Source organism: Oratosquilla oratoria, chromosome 25 (genome assembly GCF_046742065.1).
Source record: "Oratosquilla oratoria isolate Oo_2021 chromosome 25, ASM4674206v1, whole genome shotgun sequence".
Classification (NCBI taxonomy): Eukaryota; Metazoa; Arthropoda; class Malacostraca; order Stomatopoda; family Squillidae; genus Oratosquilla; species Oratosquilla oratoria.
In genome coordinates, this window is record NC_134801.1 from 9,792,205 (window position 1) to 9,815,304 (window position 23,100).

At 41.1% G+C, this 23,100-nt stretch overlaps 1 protein-coding gene across 4 annotated transcripts in view; it reads right to left on the bottom strand.

Moving 5' to 3' along the window:
• The window catches only part of LOC143038805 (uncharacterized), a 283,401-nt gene that overhangs the window by 222,897 nt on the left and 37,404 nt on the right, over positions 1-23,100 (bottom strand). For all 4 annotated transcript variants that reach the window (XM_076208350.1, XM_076208351.1, XM_076208348.1 and 1 more), the window contains one exon: positions 15,895-16,023. In XM_076208350.1, coding sequence (XP_076064465.1) covers positions 15,895-16,023 — 129 coding nt within the window. The remainder of the gene's footprint in view (positions 1-15,894; positions 16,024-23,100) is intronic.

Genomic DNA, 23,100 nt, shown 5'->3' on the forward strand with positions numbered 1-23,100 from the left:
TGATCCATGCACCCCTACCTTTCCTAAACCCACACTGTTCCTTACCAATTACTCCCTGAGTTCCTCTTCTAATCCTCTCAATTAAAACCCTCCCATAAACCTTCCCAACTACACTAGAAAAATTATCCCTCTGAACCTACTACACTTACATTTGTCCCCTTTTCCCTTGTAAAGCATAACTATACAGGCACTACTCCGGTCCTCTGGCAATCTACCTTCCCTTCATGACACCCATCTAACCCAGGTGCCTTACCTGTTCTCATCATTTTCAGAGCTACTTGCACCTTAACTTTTCTTATCCAAAAGTACACAATATATTTTGACAATCTAGAACTATGGCTGAGGCAAACAAGAATGTCAGCTTTCTCTTGGAAATTACCAGTGACACTACTAACACATGACTACCATAAATCAAAGAGTACCCAAAAGTTAGATTAAATGACCAACTTCTCCCACTGGACAAAAACCCCAATATACGGTCCTCACTTCTGACATACAGCCTTCAGTCCATGCAAGACTTAACAGTGAAAACAAATGACAGATTGAACATATTAAGAACAGTAGTAAGCACAGGATTTGGACAGCAAAAAGAGGCACTAATCACTATACAAGCAATTCATATTAACCACACATAACTATGCTTCCACAGCATGGTACTCAACAATTAAGAAAACAAGGGCACACATCATACAACAAGCTCTGGAGTACAACACGTTTTTGCTAAGTTGGAGGAAACGAACACCTAGTTTGGTATTTGTATGGGAAGAGGAGAACTTAAGGGTGCCCTAAATGAGTTAATAGAGTGAAATTGGTGAGTGAAAAAAGAAACAAAAATGGAAGACGATCAAGGCAGACAGAAATATGGCATACATACATACATGTACCAAAGGCTTTTTCCCCCTTGCACGGGGGGTAGCCAAAAAGAAAAAGGCATAGAAATCACTCCCACCCATTTCATTTCCCATATATTCCACTCCCCTCCACCCTCCTCCCTCCCTCCTATCTTGGCACCTCCTGGATGACAGGTCATCCCTGCATCCTGTCCACTGCCCTGGGTCAGAAGCAGAGTCGTAAGACACAGCACATCCACAGCAAGGCCACTTCATAAATTCGGCGACCCCCCCCCTCTCCGTCCCCTCTTGCAGGAAAGGAGAAGACGGGGAGAAATCCATTTGGGCTGCATCAAATTTTTTCTCATACATACTTCCTCACCACCCATCACCCACCCACTGCCCCTCATGCATCACAGCCTCATCTATACACAACCCTTCTCCATTCACCCCTATCTTCTGTCCTCTTCTGTCCTTCCTCAACAGACATTCCTCTCTTTTGTAAAGCCCCTTTCACCCCATCCATCCATCTCATCCTAGGACACCCCCTCATATTCACTCCTTCCATCTCCGCCTTCCACACTTCCTTTACTAATCTTTCTTCACTCATTCTCTCCATGTGTCCAAACCATCCTAATACTCTTTCATCAACCCTATCTCCCAGCTCCTTTTCCACCCCTGTTCTCCTCACCTCCTCATTTCTCACTCTATCTAGCCTAGTAACCCCCATCATACTTCTCAGACATTTTATCTCAAACACATTCAAACTCCTTCTCTCTTCCTCTCTCATGTTCCATGTTTCTGCCCCGTACATTGCTGTTGGCACAATCACTCCTTCATATAACCTCCTCTTAGCATCCATTCCCAGATGTCTATTTCTCATTACACTTTTTAATCCACCAAGGCATTTACTCGCTTCTCTCAATCTACATTCTACCTCCACCCCCACTCCTCCCTTTCCTGTCACATTCGCACCCAAGTATCTGAAACTATCCACTTCCTCCAGTTTCTCACCCTTAATGCTCACTTCCAGCCTACTGTAACTCTCTCCCCTTGTACATCTCATCACCTTACTTTTGCCCACATTTATCTTCAGAAATATGGCAAAGCAACTAAAAGACAACTAGATGTGAGCAGGGTTGAATTGCCATTAGGTGTCATCCTCAAGAAAAGTTGTAATATATTGAGATGCCACAATAGAATGAAAGGTATGAAGAAGAAATTTATTTCGGATTTTCTGGCTTTGCAAGAGATGGTAGAAGATTAGGTAAAGGTATAGCTTTAGAAAGGGAGATGTGGTATAAAAATATTTCATGGAATCAAGAGATTACAGAGTTAAAGAAAAAATTATAGATCTAAGAGAAGAATACACTGCAATGTATAGAGAAGTGAGTTACATACATACATACATATACCAAGGCTTTTTCCCCCTTACAAGGGAGGTAGCCTCATTATATGTCCTAAGAATCGCAACTGTCTTTTCCTTATTGTTGTCATCAATTCCCTATCTGTCTCCATTTCTCTCAATACTTCTTCATTTGTTTTCTTCGCTGCCCATGGTACTCTTAATACTCATCTCCATATCCACATTTCTGCTGCTTCTAAGTTTTCCTACAATTTTTTGCTGGTTGTCCACGCTTCTGAACCATATAATAGTGTTGACCATATAAACGTTTTAACTGTTCTTCTCCTTATATCTGTAGACATTTTCTTGTTTGTTAAAACCCCTTTCATTTTCTGAAACGTGCTTTTAGCTATTGCTATCCTTGATTTTATTTCTTTTTCACATCTACAATCTTCTGTCAATACGCTTCCCAGGTACGAAAATTTGGTTACTTGTCCTATTCTTCTCCCTGCTATTTGTACTTGCACTCTTGGTGGATCTGTTTTACTGGCCACTAGTATTTTAGTTTTCTCCATATTTACATTTAAACCTTTCTCCTCACTAGCTCTTACAGTTACATTCAATAGATGTTGCAGTTTATCTTCTGAGTCAGCCACCAATACCGTTTCATCAGCATATCTGATATGATTTATATTAAATCCTCCAATTTTAATCCCTTCCATTCCCTCTAATTCCCTAAGGATCATCTCCCCATATAAATTAAATAAATCTGGAGACATAACACAGCCTTGACGCACTCCCCTCTTTATAGCTTGAAATTCTGTTCTTCCTCCCCGTACTCTCACTGCTGCTCTTTGCTTCCAATACAAATTTCTGATGATACTAATGTCTTTGCTATTTATATCCACTCTTTCCAAAATATTTATAAAATCCTCATGTCTTACCCTATCAAACGCCTTCTCGTAGTCAACAAAGCAAAGATATACATTTTGTTGTTTTTCTATCATCCTCTCCATAATCGTTCTTATTATAAAAATTGCATTTGCTGTTCCTTTCCCTTCTGTGAAACCAAATTGCTCCCATGTAACTTGTTCTCTCACTTTATTTCTTATTCTATTTAAAACTATCCTTAATATAATTTTGGTTATTTGACTCATGATACTGACTGTGCAATATTTACTACATTCCATTGTTCCGTTTACCTTTGGTAGTGGTATAAAAATCGAGTTACACATATGTTCCATTATTGTACCCTTTTCGTAAATTTGGTTTATTAAACTAGTGAGTTTTCTTACTGCAAAATCCCCTAATGCCTCTAACATTTCAATCATCACACCATCCTCACCCATGGCTTTCCCTTTTTTCATTTTCTTCATTGCAAATTTCACTTCCTCTTCCATTATTTCTTCCCCATCTAGATATCTATAATTTTCCTCTTCTCCTTCTTGTCTGTCATCCTCAAATAGGTCTCTTACATACTCCTCCCATCTATGTTTAATATCCTCCTCATCCATTAAAACCTTTCCTTCTCTATCTTTGATTGCCCCCCCATTACTCCCCTTTCTCTTGGTAATTTCTCTAATCTTATCATACATCATTTTAGAATCCCTTTTTTCAAGGTCCTCAATTTCCCTACATTGTTCATCAAGCCAACTCTCCTTGGCATCTATACACTTCTTTTTGATTTGTCTATTAAGTTCTCTATATTCATTTCTATCCCTATTTTTAGCTTCTCTTCTCTTATCCATTAGTTCGAATATTTCCTCTGTTATCCATTTGTTTTTCCTCCTCCTTCTATTTTCAGGAAGTACCATTTTATTTCCCTCTTCTCTATTAAGATCATGTACCACAAACTTAATATGTTTTTATTCAAGATTAATAGAAATAGTACAAGAAAGAGGTGGCTGGGCAGACTGCACCTTCTTGGACTTCCAGAAGGTTTTTGACAAAGTACCACATAAAAAGCTAGTAAGGAAAATTGAAATAATAGGAGGAATACATAGTAAGCTATTGGGGTGGATGAAAGATTTCTTGAGTGGGAGAAAAATGAGTGGTACTTAGAGACAACAACCCGCACTGGGAAGATATGATAAGTGGCATCCCACAGGGCTCTGTATTGGCTCCTTTAATGTTTACCATATATATAAATGATATGGATGAAGGAGTGAAATGTTACATGAATTTCTTTGGTAATGATGCCAAACTACTTAAGAGAGTAAGTACAGAGGAAGACTGCAGATCACTACAAGAAGACCTAAACATACATATACCAAGGCTTTTTCCCCCTTTCAAGGGAGGTAGCCAAAAAGGGCAAGGCATAAAATCACTCCCACCCTTTTCATCCCTAAATACACTCCACACCCCTCCCACCCTCCCTCTCATCTGAGCACCTCCTGGATGACGGGTCATCCCTGCACCTTGCCCACCGCCCTGGGTCAGAAGCAGTGTTGCAAGACAGAGCACGTCCACAGCAAGGCCGCTTTATTTAATCGGCGACCTCCCCTCTCCGTCCCCCCTTGCATATAAGGAGAGGACGGGGAGAAAGCCCTTCGGGCTGCGTCAAAATTTGCTCACACATACTACCTCACCCCCCACCCCCCTGCCCATTCCTCCTCATGCAATCACAACATCATCCATATACAACCATTCTCCACTCACCTCTGTCTTCCGTCCTCTCCCGTTCTTCCTCAACAGACATTCCCCTCTTCCCCAAAGCCCCCTTCACCCCATCCATCCACCTCATCCTAGGACGTCCCCTCATCTTCACTCCCTCCACATCTGCCTTCCATACTTCTTTTACTAGTCTTTCTTCACTCATTCTTTCCATGTGTCCAAACCATCCTAATATTCTTTCATCAATCCTATCTCCCAGCTCCTTTTTCACCCCTGTTCTCCTCCTCACCTCCTCATTTCTCACTCTATCTAGCCTAGTAACCCCCACCATACTTCTCAGACACCTCATCTCAAACACATTCAAACTCCTTCTCTCTTCTTCTCTTATGTTCCAAGTTTCTGCCCCATACAGTGCTGTTGGCACAATCACTCCTTCATACAGTCTCCTCTTTGCATCCATTCCTAGATGTCTATTCCTCATTACACTCTTTAATCCACCAAGGCATTTACTTGCTTCTCTCAATCTACATTCTACCTCCACCTTCACTCCACCTTTTCCTACCTACATTTGCACCCAAGTACCTAAAACTATCCACTTCCTCCAGTTGCTCTCCCTTAATGTTCACTTCCAGTCTACTGCCACTTTCACCCCTTGTACATCTCATCACCTTACTTTTACCCACATTTATCTTTAGCTTTCTTCTATCACATATTCTCCCAAACTCTGCCACCAACTTCCTCAATCCCTCCTCCGATCCTGCCACAAGCGCAGTGTCATCCGCAAACAACAGCTGGCTCACCTCCCACTTTTCTCCATTTTCTTTAACCATCTCCAATCCTTGACCCACTACCCTTGCATTCACCTCTCACACCACCCCATCCATGTATAAGTTGAACAGCCAGGGCGACATAACGCATCCTTGACCAAGTCCCACCTTTACCTCAAACCACTCACTCTCTCCATTTCCAATCCTGACACAAGCTCTACTACTCTCATAAAAACTCTTGACAGCTCCCAGAAGCTTTCCTCCTATCCCATAAATCTGCATAACCTCCCACAGTGCCTTTCTGTCTACCCTATCATAAGCCTTTTCCAGATCCATAAAAGACCAAAAAACATCCTTCCCCTTTCCTATAGCTTTCTCACATATCTGTCTTACCACAAAGATCTGATCTACACAACCTCTACCTGTCCTAAATCCACACTGTTCCTCACCAATTACTCCTTCTGTTCCTTTCCTAATCCTCTCAAGTAGGGAAGAAAAGGTAAAAGGTGCAGATGGAGAGATGATAATGGAAGAGAAGGCAGTAAGGGGAAGATGGGCAGAATATTTTAGGGAGTTGCTAAATGTGAAGGAGGATAGGGAAGGAAAGATAGCTGCAGTGGGAAATGCGAAGAAAATGAGAGTGATGAGTGAGGAGAATGGAGGAGAAATAAGGAAGGATGAGGTGAAGGCAGTTGTTAAGATAATGAAAGCAGGTAAGGCACCTGGTCTGGATGGATGCCATGCAGAATGTCTGAAAAAGGGAGGTCAAGTGATGGTGGACTGGTTGGTGAGGTTATTTAATGTTTGCTGGAGAGAGGGTAGAGTACTGGAGGACTGGAGGAGTGCCTGTATAGTTCCTCTTTACAAGGGAAAAGGGGACAAGTGTGAATGTAGTAGTTTCAGAGGGATTAGCTTGTTAAGTGTAGTTGGGAAGGCTTATGGGAAGACCTAAACAAAATATGGAAATGGAGTCAGAAGTGTGAAATGAACTTTAACATTGGAACATGCAGTGTAGTAGAGTTTGGAAAAAGCAAAAATAGAATAACGGGTCAACATAAAATTGGTACCAAGGAAGTCAAAATTCGACTCAGAAAGGGACCTAAGAGTAATTATCTCAAGTGACTTGACACCTGATAAACATGTCAATAAACTAGTTGGAGAGACTTTTAACTTATTAAGATCAATGAAAGTAGCCTTCAACTACATGGATGAAGAAACAGTTAAGAAAATATTAATTACACTAATAAGACCTAAATTGGAGTATGCTGTGACACTATGGGCACCTGGTACAAAAAAATAAGAAAAAAAGTAAAAAAAATAATTAGAAAGAATTCAAAGATCAGTGACGTACGAACAAAGACTGGATAAATAACATCTATCAACACTGGAACAGAGAAGAGAAAGAGGCAATTTGCTGACTATCTACAGAATTATGAAAGGGATGGAAGTTCTTGATAGAGATGACTTATTAAAATGGGACAGAAGAGAAACATGAGGACATGAGAAGAAGCTAAAGAAGGACATTAACAGAAGAGATTTGAAAAAGAATAGCTTCCCACACAGAGTGATTGATGTCTGGAACAAACTAAATTGGGAAACAGTGAGTGCAAAACTATACAACATTTTAAGAACAAACTGGATGCAGAGAGATACAAAAGCAGGTCACTTTGAGCATAGCTCTCATCCCGTAAAATACAACTAGGTATATATAACTCCTCTTCCCATATAATACAACTAAGTAAATACAAAATGAAACATTAAGAATAATAACTAGCTCAGCTAAAACAACCCCACATGAACTTCTGCACTAACAAATAAAAAAAATTCCCCATACACGAGTCTTCAATGCCTCCCACCTCTTATACCTTTTCATACATGGAGAACTGACAACCAGCAAATATTCCCATCTTTCTACTAATTGCAGCTGGTGACATAGAGATAGTCCCACACCAATACAGCATAGACAATTGTCCATAGTTTTTTTCAATGATATCTGTGGAAGGACCTAGGAAATGTTGCCAGCCACTGTATAACTGCAGGTTTTCTACATAGTGAAGTTCAAGGTAACAATTATTATCATTGTTATTGTTTAACCTCTATATGGGTAGGGTGGTAATAATAATAATGATTTTTCCTCAAGTGTCATTAGATGGAAAAATCGCAGACTCACAGTGGCTGGCAAACAGTCCTAGAGCCCTCCAATTGATCATTTTGGGAAGAAACTTTGAACTGTTGTCTATGCTGTATTGGTGTGGGACTACCTCCATGTCACCAAATAAAAAAGGTAGGAGGGGAGCAATTGCTGGTTGTCAGCTCTATATGTGAGAAGAGGTGTAAGAATAATGAAAGCTAATAGAGAAAGAGATCTTGGGTCCAGTCCAGAGACTGAGTGTCAGCCCCTATTGATGGAAGCGTGGGGGTTGACAGGTTTTGAAAACATGCAGCTATGAAGAAATTTTGAGTTGATGGGTCAGGGTGGAAAGATGTGGGAATTAAACCAGTTATTGTTTGCTAATGACAAGGTGCCTGTGGCTAATTCTGAGGAAAGAATGAAACATGAAGCAATTGGTGACTGAGTTTGGATGGTTATGTAAGTGCATGGGGTCAAAAGTAAAGTGATGAGATGTACAAAGAATCATGATGGTGGCAGGCTGAATATGAATATCAAGAGCATGAGGCTGAAGAAAGTGAAAAGTTTTAAATATTTGAGATCATATGTGGCAGTAAAGGAAGAAGTGGATGTGGCAGCGAATTACAGAATAAAGGAAACAAATTAATGTCTGGGCACAATTAAAAGTGTTATGAAAAACAGGTATCTGGGGTTATATGCAAAGAAAATGTTATATGAAGGAGTGACTGTACAAATAGTACTGTATGGGGCAGAGACTTGAAACATGAGGGAGGCACAAAGGAAGAGTTTGAATTTTTTGAGATGTAATCTTTCAGATACATGACTGATGCTATAATAATGGATGGAATAAAGATGTGTAGGTGAGACAGAATAGTAGAGGAAAGAGCTGATGAATTGGGGCATCAGTGCTAAGGTAGTGTGGACATATTACAAAGGATTACAAAGGCGGAGCATGCCGACAGGAGACCTTTTGGTCCATATCAAGGTTGGATGCAAAAAAAAATCATACATACATACATACTTATACAAAGGCTTTTTCCCCTTTACAAGGGAGGTGACCAAAAAGAAAAAGACATAAAAACCCTTCCCACCCATTCCATCCCTAATACACTCCACTCCCCACCACCCTCTCCCCTCCCTCTTATCTTGGCAACTCCTGGATGAGGTCCTGGAGCTGCAACGTCTACGTCGTGGGACCACCCCCCAACCCCAAGAGTTGGGGGCCAAACAGCAGCATTTACCCCTGGCCATCAGCTCTACGCAGATGGCACCGATCCCCAAGGAGGAGCTACGCCTACCTGGGGGAGTACCACAATCCTTTTTTTCCAACACACAATGTTACGTTTTTTCTGCACTGAGGGGTCATTTTCCGGCGATCACCCCTCTTCTTCTACTTTTAGCCGGAGATGTAGAGAGCAATCCTGGGCCCACCACAAAATACACATGCCCAACATGCTCTAAACCCATTACTTCGAGCAAACAGACAAAGGGCTCAGTTCAGTGCAATATGTGCAAAAACTGGGCCCACCTCACTTGTACAACACTTGCTGACACAAACCAATACACAAACACTTGGACATGTTCTACCTGCCCTCCAGTAACCCCAATCCCACCTCCCCAACCACAGCCAACACCCTTACCCACTCCCACTTTCCCCTGCCCCTTACCCCCGATTAGTACTCCCCTTCCTTTGTCCCCGATCTCTCCTTTCCCCCCCTCTGACCCAGATCCTACACCTTCCCCACTACCACCCCAACCTCAACCCCAAACGGCAACATACAACACATACAAAACACACAACATCAACATATTACAACACAACATTGACGGTATTAACACTAAAAAACATGAACTTGAACACTTTCTTAAACAACACAACATACACATTGCAATTCTACAAGAAACAAAATTAAGACACTCACACAAAACACCATCATTTCATAATTACACCACCATCAGACAAGACCGGACTGACGGCAATGGCGGTGGACTTGTCACCCTGATCCACCATTCCATCTGTTTTGTGGACACAAGTGCCACAACCAAAATTCTCCTCCCTACCACAGATAACACAACAGAAACCCAATCCATTCGTATCCGCACAGGCAACAATTCAACACTAACAATAGTTAACATGTACATTCCCCCCCAATCATCCCCCACAGTTCCAAACACCTTCAGACCTCAGCTCAGCCAACTAACCTCAATCCCCAACCTGATCATGGGTGGTGACTTCAACGCCAAGTCGTCTGCCTGGTTTGTCGACAACCCCGACACAGACAGAGGGCTTGATATACAGACTCAACTCGACTCATTGACTATCATGAACAACACGCATAATCATACACATATCCCATACCAAGCCCTCTACACTCCCTCCTCTCCTGATATCACCTTTTGCTCCCCCTGCCTAACCCCAACAACATCATGGAGAGTGGTCGGAGCCCTTGGTTCTGACCACCTTCCAATCATCATCACCACCAAAACAAGATGCACCCCAGCTGGCCACAGACACACTTACACCAATTACAAGAGAGCTAACTGGGAAGCCTTTAATGAAGAGACAGAACAACATTTTGAAACACTTAACAGTACACCAATCACAAACATAAACAATGCTGTGCACGCTTTTAATACAATCATACAAAACGCAGACAAGAGATACATCCCTAGAGGCAACAGAAAATCACACACAACCCCAACTTCACACCAGAAATCCAAGGCCTCATCAGACAACGTGACACACTTAAACACGATACCCCCACACCTATCCCTCAAAACATAGCAGACCAAATACAAACACTAAACACTGTGATTGCCAATAAAATACATGAACAAAAAACACAAAATTGGCAAAACTTTATCAATACACTTGATCACAAAACAAACACCAGCAAATTGTACAAAACACTCAACAGCATCACACTATCCAACACTAACACTACACGCTCTCACGCAGCAATAATCACAACAACAGATAATCTACCCTCAAACAGACAACAAGCAAACGCACTCATACGTCATTTTGCACAGACGAGCCATCTTACATCTCACCCTGACGACCGACGCACCATTCGACGTAAGAAAGACTTTCCCACAGACTCAGACTATACACCCTTCATAGACAGTCAGACAAAACTCATAATGCATAGTCTCAAGCACTCATCTGCCTGTGGCCCTGATAACATAAGCAACATCCACCTAAAACACATTGGACCACAAGGTATACACGCACTCACAAACATTGCAAACTACAGCTATTCACACAACACTATACCCGACATCTGGAAGCATGGTAAAATAATCACCATCCCAAAACCGAACAAAGACCCAACAATCCCATCATCGCACCGCCCAATCACACTTCTCTGCACCCCCTCTAAAGTCATTGAACGCCTAATACTTAAACTTGTCACACCATATATTCCCCTTGCTGACTCACAACACGGTTTTAGGCCACTACACTCCACAAACACTCTTCTGACAAACCTCACACAAAGAATTTTTGATGGCATCAATTCAGATAGGCCCCACCACAGAACACTTCTTATAACATTGGACATTAGTAAAGCTTTTGATGCTATCCCCCGCCACAACCTAACAAATAAAATATATAACACAGACATGCACAATAACACCAAAAGATGGCTGGCCAATTATCTGGCAGGCAGGAATGCTCATGTGTCATATAATGGCCAATCATCGCACATCAGAAACATTAAGAACGGAGTACCGCAGGGCTCAGTTCTATCCCCCACATTATTTAATCTATACATGCATGACTTACCCACACCAGACACCTCAGAAATACAAATCTCTTCCTACGCAGATGACATAACAATCACATGCACACATCGTAACACAGACAAAGCTGCAGAAATAATCCAGCCTTACCTTGACACACTCAACACATGGTTCATCACAAACAGACTCAAAATAGCTCCAACCAAATCTACAGCAACACTTCTCACCAACTGGACAAAAGAACACAAATACATACCTCATCTCTACATCAACAACACTCTAATACCACACACAAACACACCGAAAATTCTTGGTGTAACATACGATACATCCATGTCTTTCAAACAACACCTCACAAACATAAAAAACAAATGCACACCTAGACTTAACGCACTTAAGTCAATCACTGGAACAACATTTGGACAAAACAAAGAAACTAATATAACAATATACAAACAATGTATACGCTCAGTGATGAATTATGCGAGTCCTGCATGGGCTCCTAATCTCAGTGAGACACACCACAACACCCTTCAAATCATACAAAACAAAGCCCTAAAAACAATTACAGGCTGCACAAATACATCACCTACAGACCATTTACACCATGAAACAAAAGTCCTCAAAGTCAAGGAACACCTCGACATGAGAGGCACACAAACACTTGCTGCAGCCACCACAAACACATCACACCCATTACACTACATAGCAGAACACCCACACACACCAAGAAACATTAAAACTACACCCAAAGACCTTTATTACACAAAGATACTCTCTTCTCTTCCTCCACAACCACCAAATACCAGCCTCCGGAAACATATTCATAATCATATCACTCACCGCTCCATTAACACACTGAAAGACAACACACTGCTGCATGCCAGACCCCCTGATATCCACCCTTCTGAATCCTCTCTCCCACGTAAGGACAGAGTCCACTTGGCCAGACTGCGATGCGGTCACCACCCAGCACTTCTAAGCTACCAGAGGAGGCTGGACGACCGTGTTGTGAACAGCTGCCCAGGATGTAACACTTCACCCCATACCATACAACACATAATGGAAGACTGCATTATACACAATCATGCACGCAAACAACACAACATACACTCTATAAAGGATTTGTGGGAAAACCCAGTCTCGGCTGTGGCCTTCCTTGGGGAGACGGGACTGCTCGGACAGACAGTCTAGGGAACGACAACAACAACAACAACAACAACTCCTGGATGATGGGTCATCCCTGCATTTATCATAATAATGATAAATGAATAAATAAAAAATATAATAATGTAAATAATAAATAAAATACATAAATAAATACATAGGTATAATAAAATAATAAACAGGTAAATAGTAAATAATAATCAACTGACATATAACTAATAATGAGAATTAAGCAAATAATAGTAAACAAATGGACATACATACATATGTATACCAAGGCTTTTTCCCCCTTTCAAGGGAGGTAGCCAAAAAGGGAAAGGCATAAAAACACTCCCACCCATTTCATCCCTAAATACACTCCACACCCCTCCCACCCTCCCTCTCATCTGAGCACCTCCTGGATGACGGGTCATCCCTGCACCTTGCCCACCGCCCTGGGTCAGAAGCAGTGTCGCAAGACACAGCACATCCACAGCAAGGCCGCTTCATTTAATCGGCGACCCCCCCTCTCCGTCCCCCCTTGCATATAAGGAGAGGACAGGGAGAAATCCCTTCGGGCTGCGTCAAAATTTACTCACACATACTACCCCACCCCCCCCCGCCCATTCCTCCTCATGCAATCACAGCATCATCCATATACAACCATTCTCCACTCACCTCTGTCTTCCGTCCTCTCCCTTCCTTCCTCAACAGACATTCCCCTCTTCCCCAAAGCCCCCTTCACCCCATCCATCCACCTCATCCTAGGACGTCCCCTCATCTTCACTCCCTCCACATCTGCCTTCCATACCTCTTTTACTAGTCTTTCTTCACTCATTCTTTCCATGTGTCCAAACCATCCTAATATTCTTTCATCAACCCTATCTCCCAGCTCCTTTTTCACCCCTGTTCTCCTCCTCACCTCCTCATTTCTCACTCTATCCAGCCTAGTAACCCCCACCATACTTCTCAGACACCTCATCTCAAACACATTTAAACTCCTTCTCTCTTCTTCTCTTATGTTCCACGTTTCTGCCCCATACAGTGCTGTTGGCACAATCACTCCTTCATACAGTCTCCTCTTCGCATCCATTCCTAAATGTCTATTCCTCATTACAAATGGACAAATGATAACAAAACAAATAACATACATATACCAAGGCTTTTTCCCCCTTACAAGGGAGGTACCCAAAAAGAAAAAGGCATAAAAACATTCCCACCCATTCCATCCCTAAATACACTCCACTCTCCTCCACCCTCCCTCTAATCTTAGCACCTCCTGGATGACGGGTCATCCCTGAACCTTGTCCACTGCCCTGGGTCAGAGGCAGTGTCGCAAGTCACAGCACATCCACAGCAAGGCCGCTTCATTAAATCAGCGACCCCCCCCTCTCCGTCCCCCCCCATGCATAAAAGGGGAAGACGGGGAGAAATCCCTTAAGGCTGCGTCAAATTTTGCTCACACATACTACCTCACCCCCCATCCCCCCACCCATTCCACCTCATACATCATCCATATACAACCATTCTCCATTCACCCCTGTCTTCTGTCCTCTTCCGTCCTTCTCCATCTCATCCTAGGATGTCCCCTCATGTTCACTCCCTCTACATCTGCCTTCTTGTCTGATTCTCATTCAGTGTGAAAATTTTGTCACTTTTGATGTTGTCAATTCCCTTTAGAATCTTAAAGACCTGTATCATGTCACCTCTGAGTTTATGCTTTTTTAGGGAAAACAAATTCATATGTTTTAGTTGATTTTTGTATGATTTATTTTTGATATTTGGAATCAGTTTTGTGGCTCGCCATTGTACTTTTTCCAATCTGTCAATGTCTTTAATGAGATTTGGTGACCATACAGAAACAGCATATTCCAAATGTGGACAAACTAACAATTTATATAGCTTGTTAGTTAGAGATGGATTTTTTAAGTCAAAAGATTGCACAATCAGTCCTAGGATCTAATTTGCTTTCTCAAGAGGCTAAAATACAATGCTTGGATGATTTGAGATTGTTACTGATAATTACGCCGAGATCCTTTTCACTATCCACTTTTGTTAATGAATTTCCAAATAACTTGTAATCATACTTACTGTTATTTTTACCTATGTGCATTACCTTGCATTTACTTGTCTTAAATTTCATTAGCCACTTTTCAGACCATTGCTGTAATCTATCTAAATCTTCTTGAATATCTAATTGGTTTAAGTGATCATTTGCCATTCTGCACAGTTTTGTATCATCAGCAAATTTGGAAACAGTAGATTTTAGTCCATGGTCTATATCATTTATATATACTATGAATAGAAGTGGCTAAAGAATGGAACCCTGAGGAACTCCACTTTTAACATTTTTCCATCCAGAAGTTTTTCCATTTAAAACAACTCTCTGTTTTCGATCATTCAACCAATTACTAGTCCAACTTAATAGGCTACCACTTATTCCATGTGAAGCTAATTTAGTAAGTAGTCTTTCGTGGGGGACAGTATCAAAAGCTTTTGCAAAGTCTAGATATATTATATCTGCAAGTATATTGTTTCTTTTGTCATAATTCAAGATAACTGTGTTGTAGAATTCGAGTAAGTTAGTCACACAAGAACGTTTGCATCTGAAACCATGCTGGCTATCATTTATCAAACAGTTACTTTCTAAATGATGTTTGATAGCATCTATGATGATAATTTCAATTTTTTTCCTACAATTGAAGTCAAACTTATAGGACTGTAGTTATTTGGTTTCTTTTTGTCACCTTTGGGAAGAATAAATGAAGACTTAAAAAAGTGTGGAAAGTAGAGATAGATGGAGTAAACTTGAAAGGGAAACAAAGAATTAGGTGGATGAATGAAGTGAAGGGGGCTTTGGATGCACATGGTATGTCTGTCAAGCAAAGAACCAAGAATGCAAAGACTATGGATGAATGGAGGAGATTGTGAACAGATGAAAGAATGACACCAATGGGCTGTTCTCATCTGCCTCATAAATCATATTGAGTGAATAATAACAAGGGTTTGTCATATGATAAGGCAGTGGGGGTAAAGCAGCTCTAGTTGACCGATTCTGATGTGGAAAAGCTATGACTCACTGTATTTCCTTTGACCTATGTGGTGCAGTAGGGATACAGATGATCCTTTATATATGAGGTACTGAGATGGAGGGCTGATTGAATGGTGTTTAAATTTATATGGACTGGGTGTATGCTTTGTCTTGCCCACCCATGTTATAAGGGGGAGAAGGTCTTTAGTACAGACATATGATGCTTAATCACATGAACAAGAAATACAATATAAATTCTACAGACAAGTATACAAAATTACAATTACCTTTTTCTGAATGAAGGCTTGACAGATGAGATGTAAGCTCTGGGATCCCCTCAATCAGTCTCAGTTTTTTAGAGCCATTATTCCACATAAACACATCTCCACAACTTAGGAGCCCAAAAACATATAACCCTGGAAAATAAATAGTACAACATGAACATGCTTTTCAGTTTATCATAAAAAAAAACTCCTCTCAGAGAGCACTAGGATGGTGCCTTCTTCCAGAGGATTTTTTGAAACAGAATTTTAATGTAGCATGCTCTTACAACTTTATTGCTGCCAGGCAGCCTTGAACTGCCTCCATTGCTGACGTTTTGCCCAAGTAGTAATACTCTTGGCTACTTGACCAGTATACATCCCAAACAAATATGTACACAAATAAACCACAGGCTGGAACGGACATCTAGAATGAGCTCTAAAGTGCAGCACTTTTTCGATAAGTTCAAAGGAAACTCCTAGTTTTGTATTTATATTTTGGGATAGGGAGCTGTATTTATCAAGTGACCAAAATTATAAAATAAGAGTAATTTCTCATTAGTGGTCAATACACAAAATGGAGAATGATGAAGGGGAAAGATGAAAATATAGTGAACCAACGAAGAGATGTCTGGATGTAAGCAGGGTGGAATCACTCTTGGGGGTCATACCTGACAAGATTTGCAATGTGGAAACCCCAAAATTGAGTCAAAATTAAAATTTTGTTACCTAGTGATTATGAGCACAGCTACAAAAATCCAAGAAATGTTTAATAACTACTCAAAAATTGAGGATCCAGGTATGTTGATACATACATATACTAAAGGCTTTTTCTCCCTTACAAGGGAGGTAGCCAAAATACAAAGGCATAAAATCCACTCCCACCCATCCCAATACACTTCACTCTCATCCACCCCCTCCCCTCCCTTTTATCATTACTGAAGTAATGATGATGAGCCAGCAGGGATGAAATAGAGGTAATATTGGGCAATGTTGTGGTGAAGATTGTAGAAAATTTCAAATAACTGGATGTGGTGATAAACCATAAATGCAATATACATACATACATGAGAGAAAAAGAAGAAAAAGAGACAGCAATAGCGATCCTAAAAGAAATTCAGGATGGAGCCCAAGATGCATTTAAAGATGTAGATGATGCATATAGGATTGGTCACTATTCTAAGGATAGAAATTGACCCCTAAAGATAAAACTAAGATCACAAATGGTAGTAGAAGACATAATTGAAAAAGTAGGTAACTTGGCAAGGAGTGAAAAGTACAATAAGATATGGATAAAGAGAAATGAGTATTGAGGAATTAGATAAAGAAAAGACACTAAGAGATGAAGCAAAGGAAAAAAAACATGAAGAGAATGGAGACCGAAAGCAAGGAATTCTATTGGAGAGTAATCGACATGAGACTGAGGAAATGGTACATCAGAATGGGCGAACCAAAGACAGAACAAAAAAATGGAGAAAGAAGAAAATTTACAGTGGCCTATACCAACATCGACAGATTAATTTCAGCACTGAATAAACTTAATGATTACCTGCTAGAAGAAAAACCAGACATAATGGGAATTGTGGAGACTAAACTAAGGGATGAAATACCATCCATCAATGTTGGACATGGACTATACAATTACTGGATTAAAAACAGGGACAAGAAACAGGGAGGAGGAATCATGTTCTTGGCCAAGAAAAACTTGAATGTGACAAAAATTGAGGAGGGCAAAGGTAATATAGAACTGATCACGATAAAAGTCAAAGACAAGAACATGAAAAGTAGAAAGTTTGTGGTGATTTACGTGCCCCAAAAACGAACGCTTGGAAAGAGAACGAGCATATGAAAATGCTAGGAGATACAAAGCAATCATTAAATGAGATACTAATGGGCAGGGGTAATCTGGTAATTATGGGGGGACTTCAATTGCAAAGAAATTTGTTGGGAGAACATGACAGTGAAAGGAGGAAAAGACTTGTGGGGTAATGTACTACTGGACATGACAATGGAATATACAATGACTCAGTGGGTCAGTGAAAACACCAGATACAGAAATAATGAGGAGCCGTCAAAACTAGATTTAATATTTACAACAGAACCTGAAATTGTGGATAAAATCCAATACAAGACACCAATTGGAAAGAGTGATCATATACTCATTGAGACTGAACTAAAGGAAGAAATATACATGGAGAGAAATGAAAAGCATAGGAAAGGAAGATTGATGTACAACAAAACTGACTTTGCAAAACTAAAGAAATTCTTCCAGAATGCAAACTGGAAAAATTTTTGCATGGAAGAAACAAAAATGGAAGAGAAATGGGATATATTGATAGATAATTACAATGAAGGGGTGAATAGGCATGTACCAAGACAGAAGCTAGAGAGAGTGTACATTAAATGCTGGTTCAACAGAAGATGCAGTGAGGCAAAAGATAGAAGGGACAGAGCTTGGAAAAAATGGAAAAAAGACAAAAAACCTGGAAAATGACAAGTTTATAAACTATAGAAATGAGTATGTTAAAGTGAGAAGAGAGGACAAAAGGAACCATGAAAAGGATATTATAGATACATGCAAAGAGCAACCCAAGCTATTCTATTGATACATGAATGGTAAACTTAAAAACATACAGGAAATGGTGAAACTACACCAAGGGAATAGAGAATACACAGAAGAATTAGAAATGGCCGAAGTCATGAATAATCACTTCAAATCCGTCTTCACTAGAGAGAAAGCACAATATTGAGATGAAGGTAATGAAAGGCGATCTCCCCCCATGAGCAAGATAACATACATACATATACCAAGGCTTTTTCCCCCTTACAAGGGAGGTAGCCAAAAAGGAAAAGGCATAAAAATAAAATCATTCCCACCCATTCCATCCCTGAATACACTCCACACCCCTTCACCCTCCCTCTTATCTTAACACCTCCTGGATGACGGGTCATCCCTGCACCTTGTCCACTGCCCTGGGTCAGAAGCAGTGTCGCAAGACACAGCAAGATAACTATAACACAAAAAGAAATAATAGAACATCTATCAAACCTTGACATCAGGAAATCACATGGCCCAGATGGAATTGCAAATTGGATTCTAAAAGAATGCAAAGAAGAACTAATGGACAAAATACATAACACTTAAAGAAGGAAAAATTCCAAAAGACTGGAAAAATGCTAACATTGTACCAATGTATAAAGGAGGAAACAAGGAAGAACCAACTAACTATAGGCCAGTCTCACTAACAAGCACTATAGCCAAAATTTGTGAGAAAATCATCAAGAATAGATGGGTAAAACACCTGGAAGACAACAATATAATAAACCATAGACAATTTGGGTTCAGACAAGGAAGATCATGTACCACAAACTTAATGTTTCTACTCAAGATTAATAGACATAGTGCAAGAAAGGAATGAATGGGCTGATTGTGCCTTCTTGAATTTACAAAAAGCTTTTGACAAAGTACCACACAAAAAATTATTAAAAAAAAAAAAAAAATGGAACATATAGGAGGGATACAAGGGAACCTACTAAAATGGATGGAGGACTTCCTGATTGGTAGAAAGATGAGAGTAGTGCTCAGAGAAAAATATTCAGGTTGGAAAGAGGTGATCAGTGGAGTACCGCAAGGATCTGTACTGGCTCCAATAATGTTTGCTATTTATGTGAATGACATGGATGATGATGTGAAATGTTACATGAACTTCTTTGCAGATGACGCCAAACTGTTAAGGAATGTAAAAACTTAAAAGGATTGCAAATCACTGCAAGAAGACCTGAATAAGGTATGGAACTGGAGTCAGAAATGGGAAGTGGACTTCAATATTAACAAGTGTAGTATAATGGAGTTTGGAAAAAGCAAAAACAGAATATCAGGACAATATAAAATTGGAACCAAGGAGGTAAAGAAGGAGAGATCCGAAAAAGATTTGGGTGTAATTATCTCAAACAACTTGTCCTATGATAAACAGATAAACAAAATTGTTGGAGAATCCTACAACTTGTTAAGATCAATAAAAGTGGCATTTACATATTTGGATGAAGAAATGATTAAAAAATATTGGTCACACTGATAAGGCCTAGACTAGAATATGTGGTGACATTGTGGTCACCCAGTACCAACAAGAATATAAAGAAAATAGAAAGAATCCAGAGAGTAGCCACAAAAATGGCACTTACACTTGCAAACTTGTCGTATGAGAAGAGGTTGGCTAAACTGGAGTTACCTACTCTGGAGCAAAGAAGAGGGGTTACCTACTGACCATCTACATAATCATGAAGGGCACAGAAATACTCGATAGAGAGGACTTGTTAAACTGGGACAAGAGAAGCACAAGAGGATATGGAAAGGAAATCAAAAAACATAGCTACAGAAGAGATCCGAAGAAAAAGTTTTCATCATAGAGTGGTTCACACTTGGAACAAACTGGGCTATGAAATACTGTGCACAAAAACCATTCATGAGTTTAACCTCTTCAGTACGGTTCAAAATCTCGCGGGCAGCATTAGCTGCCAGACATACGATGTGTCGTAATAATACTCGCATCATAAAAATATAGTCACCGCTTATATCGATCGTTCTCTCTTTCACCCGTGAATTTTGATAACCATAGAAAATGTGATGAAGACAGTTTAGAGAGTATGTCATTACGCAGGGGCAACTACAATAAATATAATCAAGACGCCGATATGGCAGCCTCGCGTATCCACTTGCTCCTCATGCCGCCTACGTATGCGGCACCGTATGGAAGGGGTTAAGAGCAAACTAGACACTGTGAGATACAAAGGCGGGACACCACAAGCATAGCTCCCCTTCCCACAAAATGCAACTAGGTAAATACATACATACATACAGAAGATAGGGGTGAATGGAGAATCGTTGTGTATGGATGATGCTGTGATGCATGAAAGAGAGTGGGTGGGGGATGGGGTGTGAGGGAGTATGTGTGAAAAATAAATTGATGCAGCCCAAAGGGATTTCTCCCCGTCTTTTCCATTTCTACATGAGGGGGCGGAGAGGTGGGATCACCGTTTTAATGAAGCGGCCTTGCTGTGGATGTGCTGTGTCTTGTGACATTGCTTCTGACCCAGGGCATTGGGCGAGATGCAGGGATGACCCATCATCCAGGAGGAGCCAATATAAGAGGGAGGGAGGGGGGTGAATGGGAGTGGAGTATAGGGGGATGGAATGGATTTTATGCCTTTGTTTTTTTGGCTACCTCCCATGTAAGGGGGAAAACCCTTTCATATATGTATGTATGTATATATACCAAGGACTTTTCCCCCCTTACCAGGCCAAAATCAAAATGCATAATTCCACTTCCACCCATTTCACTCCCATTCTCCACTCCTCCCTCCCTCTCATCTTGGCTCCTCATGGATGATAGGTCATCCTTGCATCTCACCTGTCGCCATGGATCAGAAGCAATGCAGCAAGACACAGCACATCCACAGCAAGGCCACTTCATTTAATTGGCAACCACCTCCCCTCTCCATCTCCTCATGCAGAAACATTAGAGATGGGGAGAAATCCCTTCGGGCTGCGTCAAAATATCAGTCACACATAACCATTCCTTAACCCCTTCTATACACTGCCGCATACGTAAGCGGCATGAGGAGCAAGTGGATATGCGAGGCTGCCATATCGGCGTCTTGATTATATTTATTGTAGTTGCCCCTGCGTAATGACATACTCTCTAAACTGTCTTCATCCCATTTTCTATGGTTATCAAAATTCACGGGTGAAAGAGAGAACGATCGATATAAGCGGTGACTATATTTTATGATGCGAGTATTATTACGACACATCGTACATCTGGCAGATAATGCTGCCTGCGAGATTTTGGCCTGGAGTGAAGAGGTTAAGCCCCCCTATCTCCTACCCACTCCATGCATCACAACATCATCCATACACAGCTATTTTCCACTCAACCTATCTTCTGCTTTCTCCCTTCCTGCATCAACAAACATCCAACACTTGCTCAAAATCCCTTCCACCCCATCCATCCATTTTAGCCTCGGTCACCCCTCATGTTCATTCCATCCACCTCTACCCTCCACACTTCTTTTACTAATCTTTCTTCACTCATTCTTTCCATGTGTCATGCAATATGGAATCATAAACAACAGAATGTGCAAGTTCTCTAAAAACATAAGGCTAATAGACTCTCTATTCAAAGTAAAACTCATATCTGCCAGTTACAACAATACATACATACATATACCAAGGCTTTTTCCCCCTTTCAAGGGAGGTAGCCAAAAAGGAAAAGGCATAAAATCATTCCCACCCATTCCATCCCTGAAAACACTCCACACCCCTCCACCCACCCTCCCATCTTAGCACCTCCTAGATGACGGGTCATCCCTGCACCCTGTCCACTGCCCTGGGTCAGAAGCAGTGTCGCAAGACACAGTACATCCACAGCAAGGCCGCTTCATTAAATCGGTGACCCCCCCTCTCCGTCCCCCCATATAAAGGAGAGGACGGGGAGAAATCCCTTCGGACTGCGTCAAAATTTTGCTCACACACACTACCTCACCCCCCAACCCCTGTCCATTCCACCTCATGCATCACAACATCTTCCATATACAACCATTCTCCATTCACCCCTGTCTTCTGTCCTCTCCCGTCCTTCCTCAACAGACATTTCCCTCTTCCCCAAAGCCCCCTTCACCCCATCCATCCACCTCATCCTGGGACGTCCCCTCATCTTCACTCCCTCCACATCTGCCTTCCATACTTCCTTTACTAATCTTTCTTCACTCATTCTTGCCATGTGTCCAAACCAACCTAATACTCTTTCATCAACCCTATCTCCCAACTCCCTTTCCACCCCTGTTCTCATCCTCACCTCCTCATTTCTCACTCTATCTAGCCTAGTAACCCCCATCATACTTCTCAGACACTTCATCTCAAACACATTCAAGTTCCTTCTCTCTTCCTCTCTTATGTTCCATGTTTCTGCTACATACAGTGCTGTTGGCACAATCACTCCTTCATACAGTCTCCTCTTAGCATCCATTCCCAAATTTCTATTCCTCATTACACTTTTTAATCCACCAAGGCATTTACTCGCTTCTCTCAATCTACATTCTACCTCCACCTTTACTCCACCTTTTCCTGCCACATTTGCACCCAAGTATCTAAAACTATCCACTTCCTCCAGTTGCTCTCCCTTAATGCTCACAAAGGATTACAAAGGCGGAGCATGCCGACAGGAGACCTTTTGA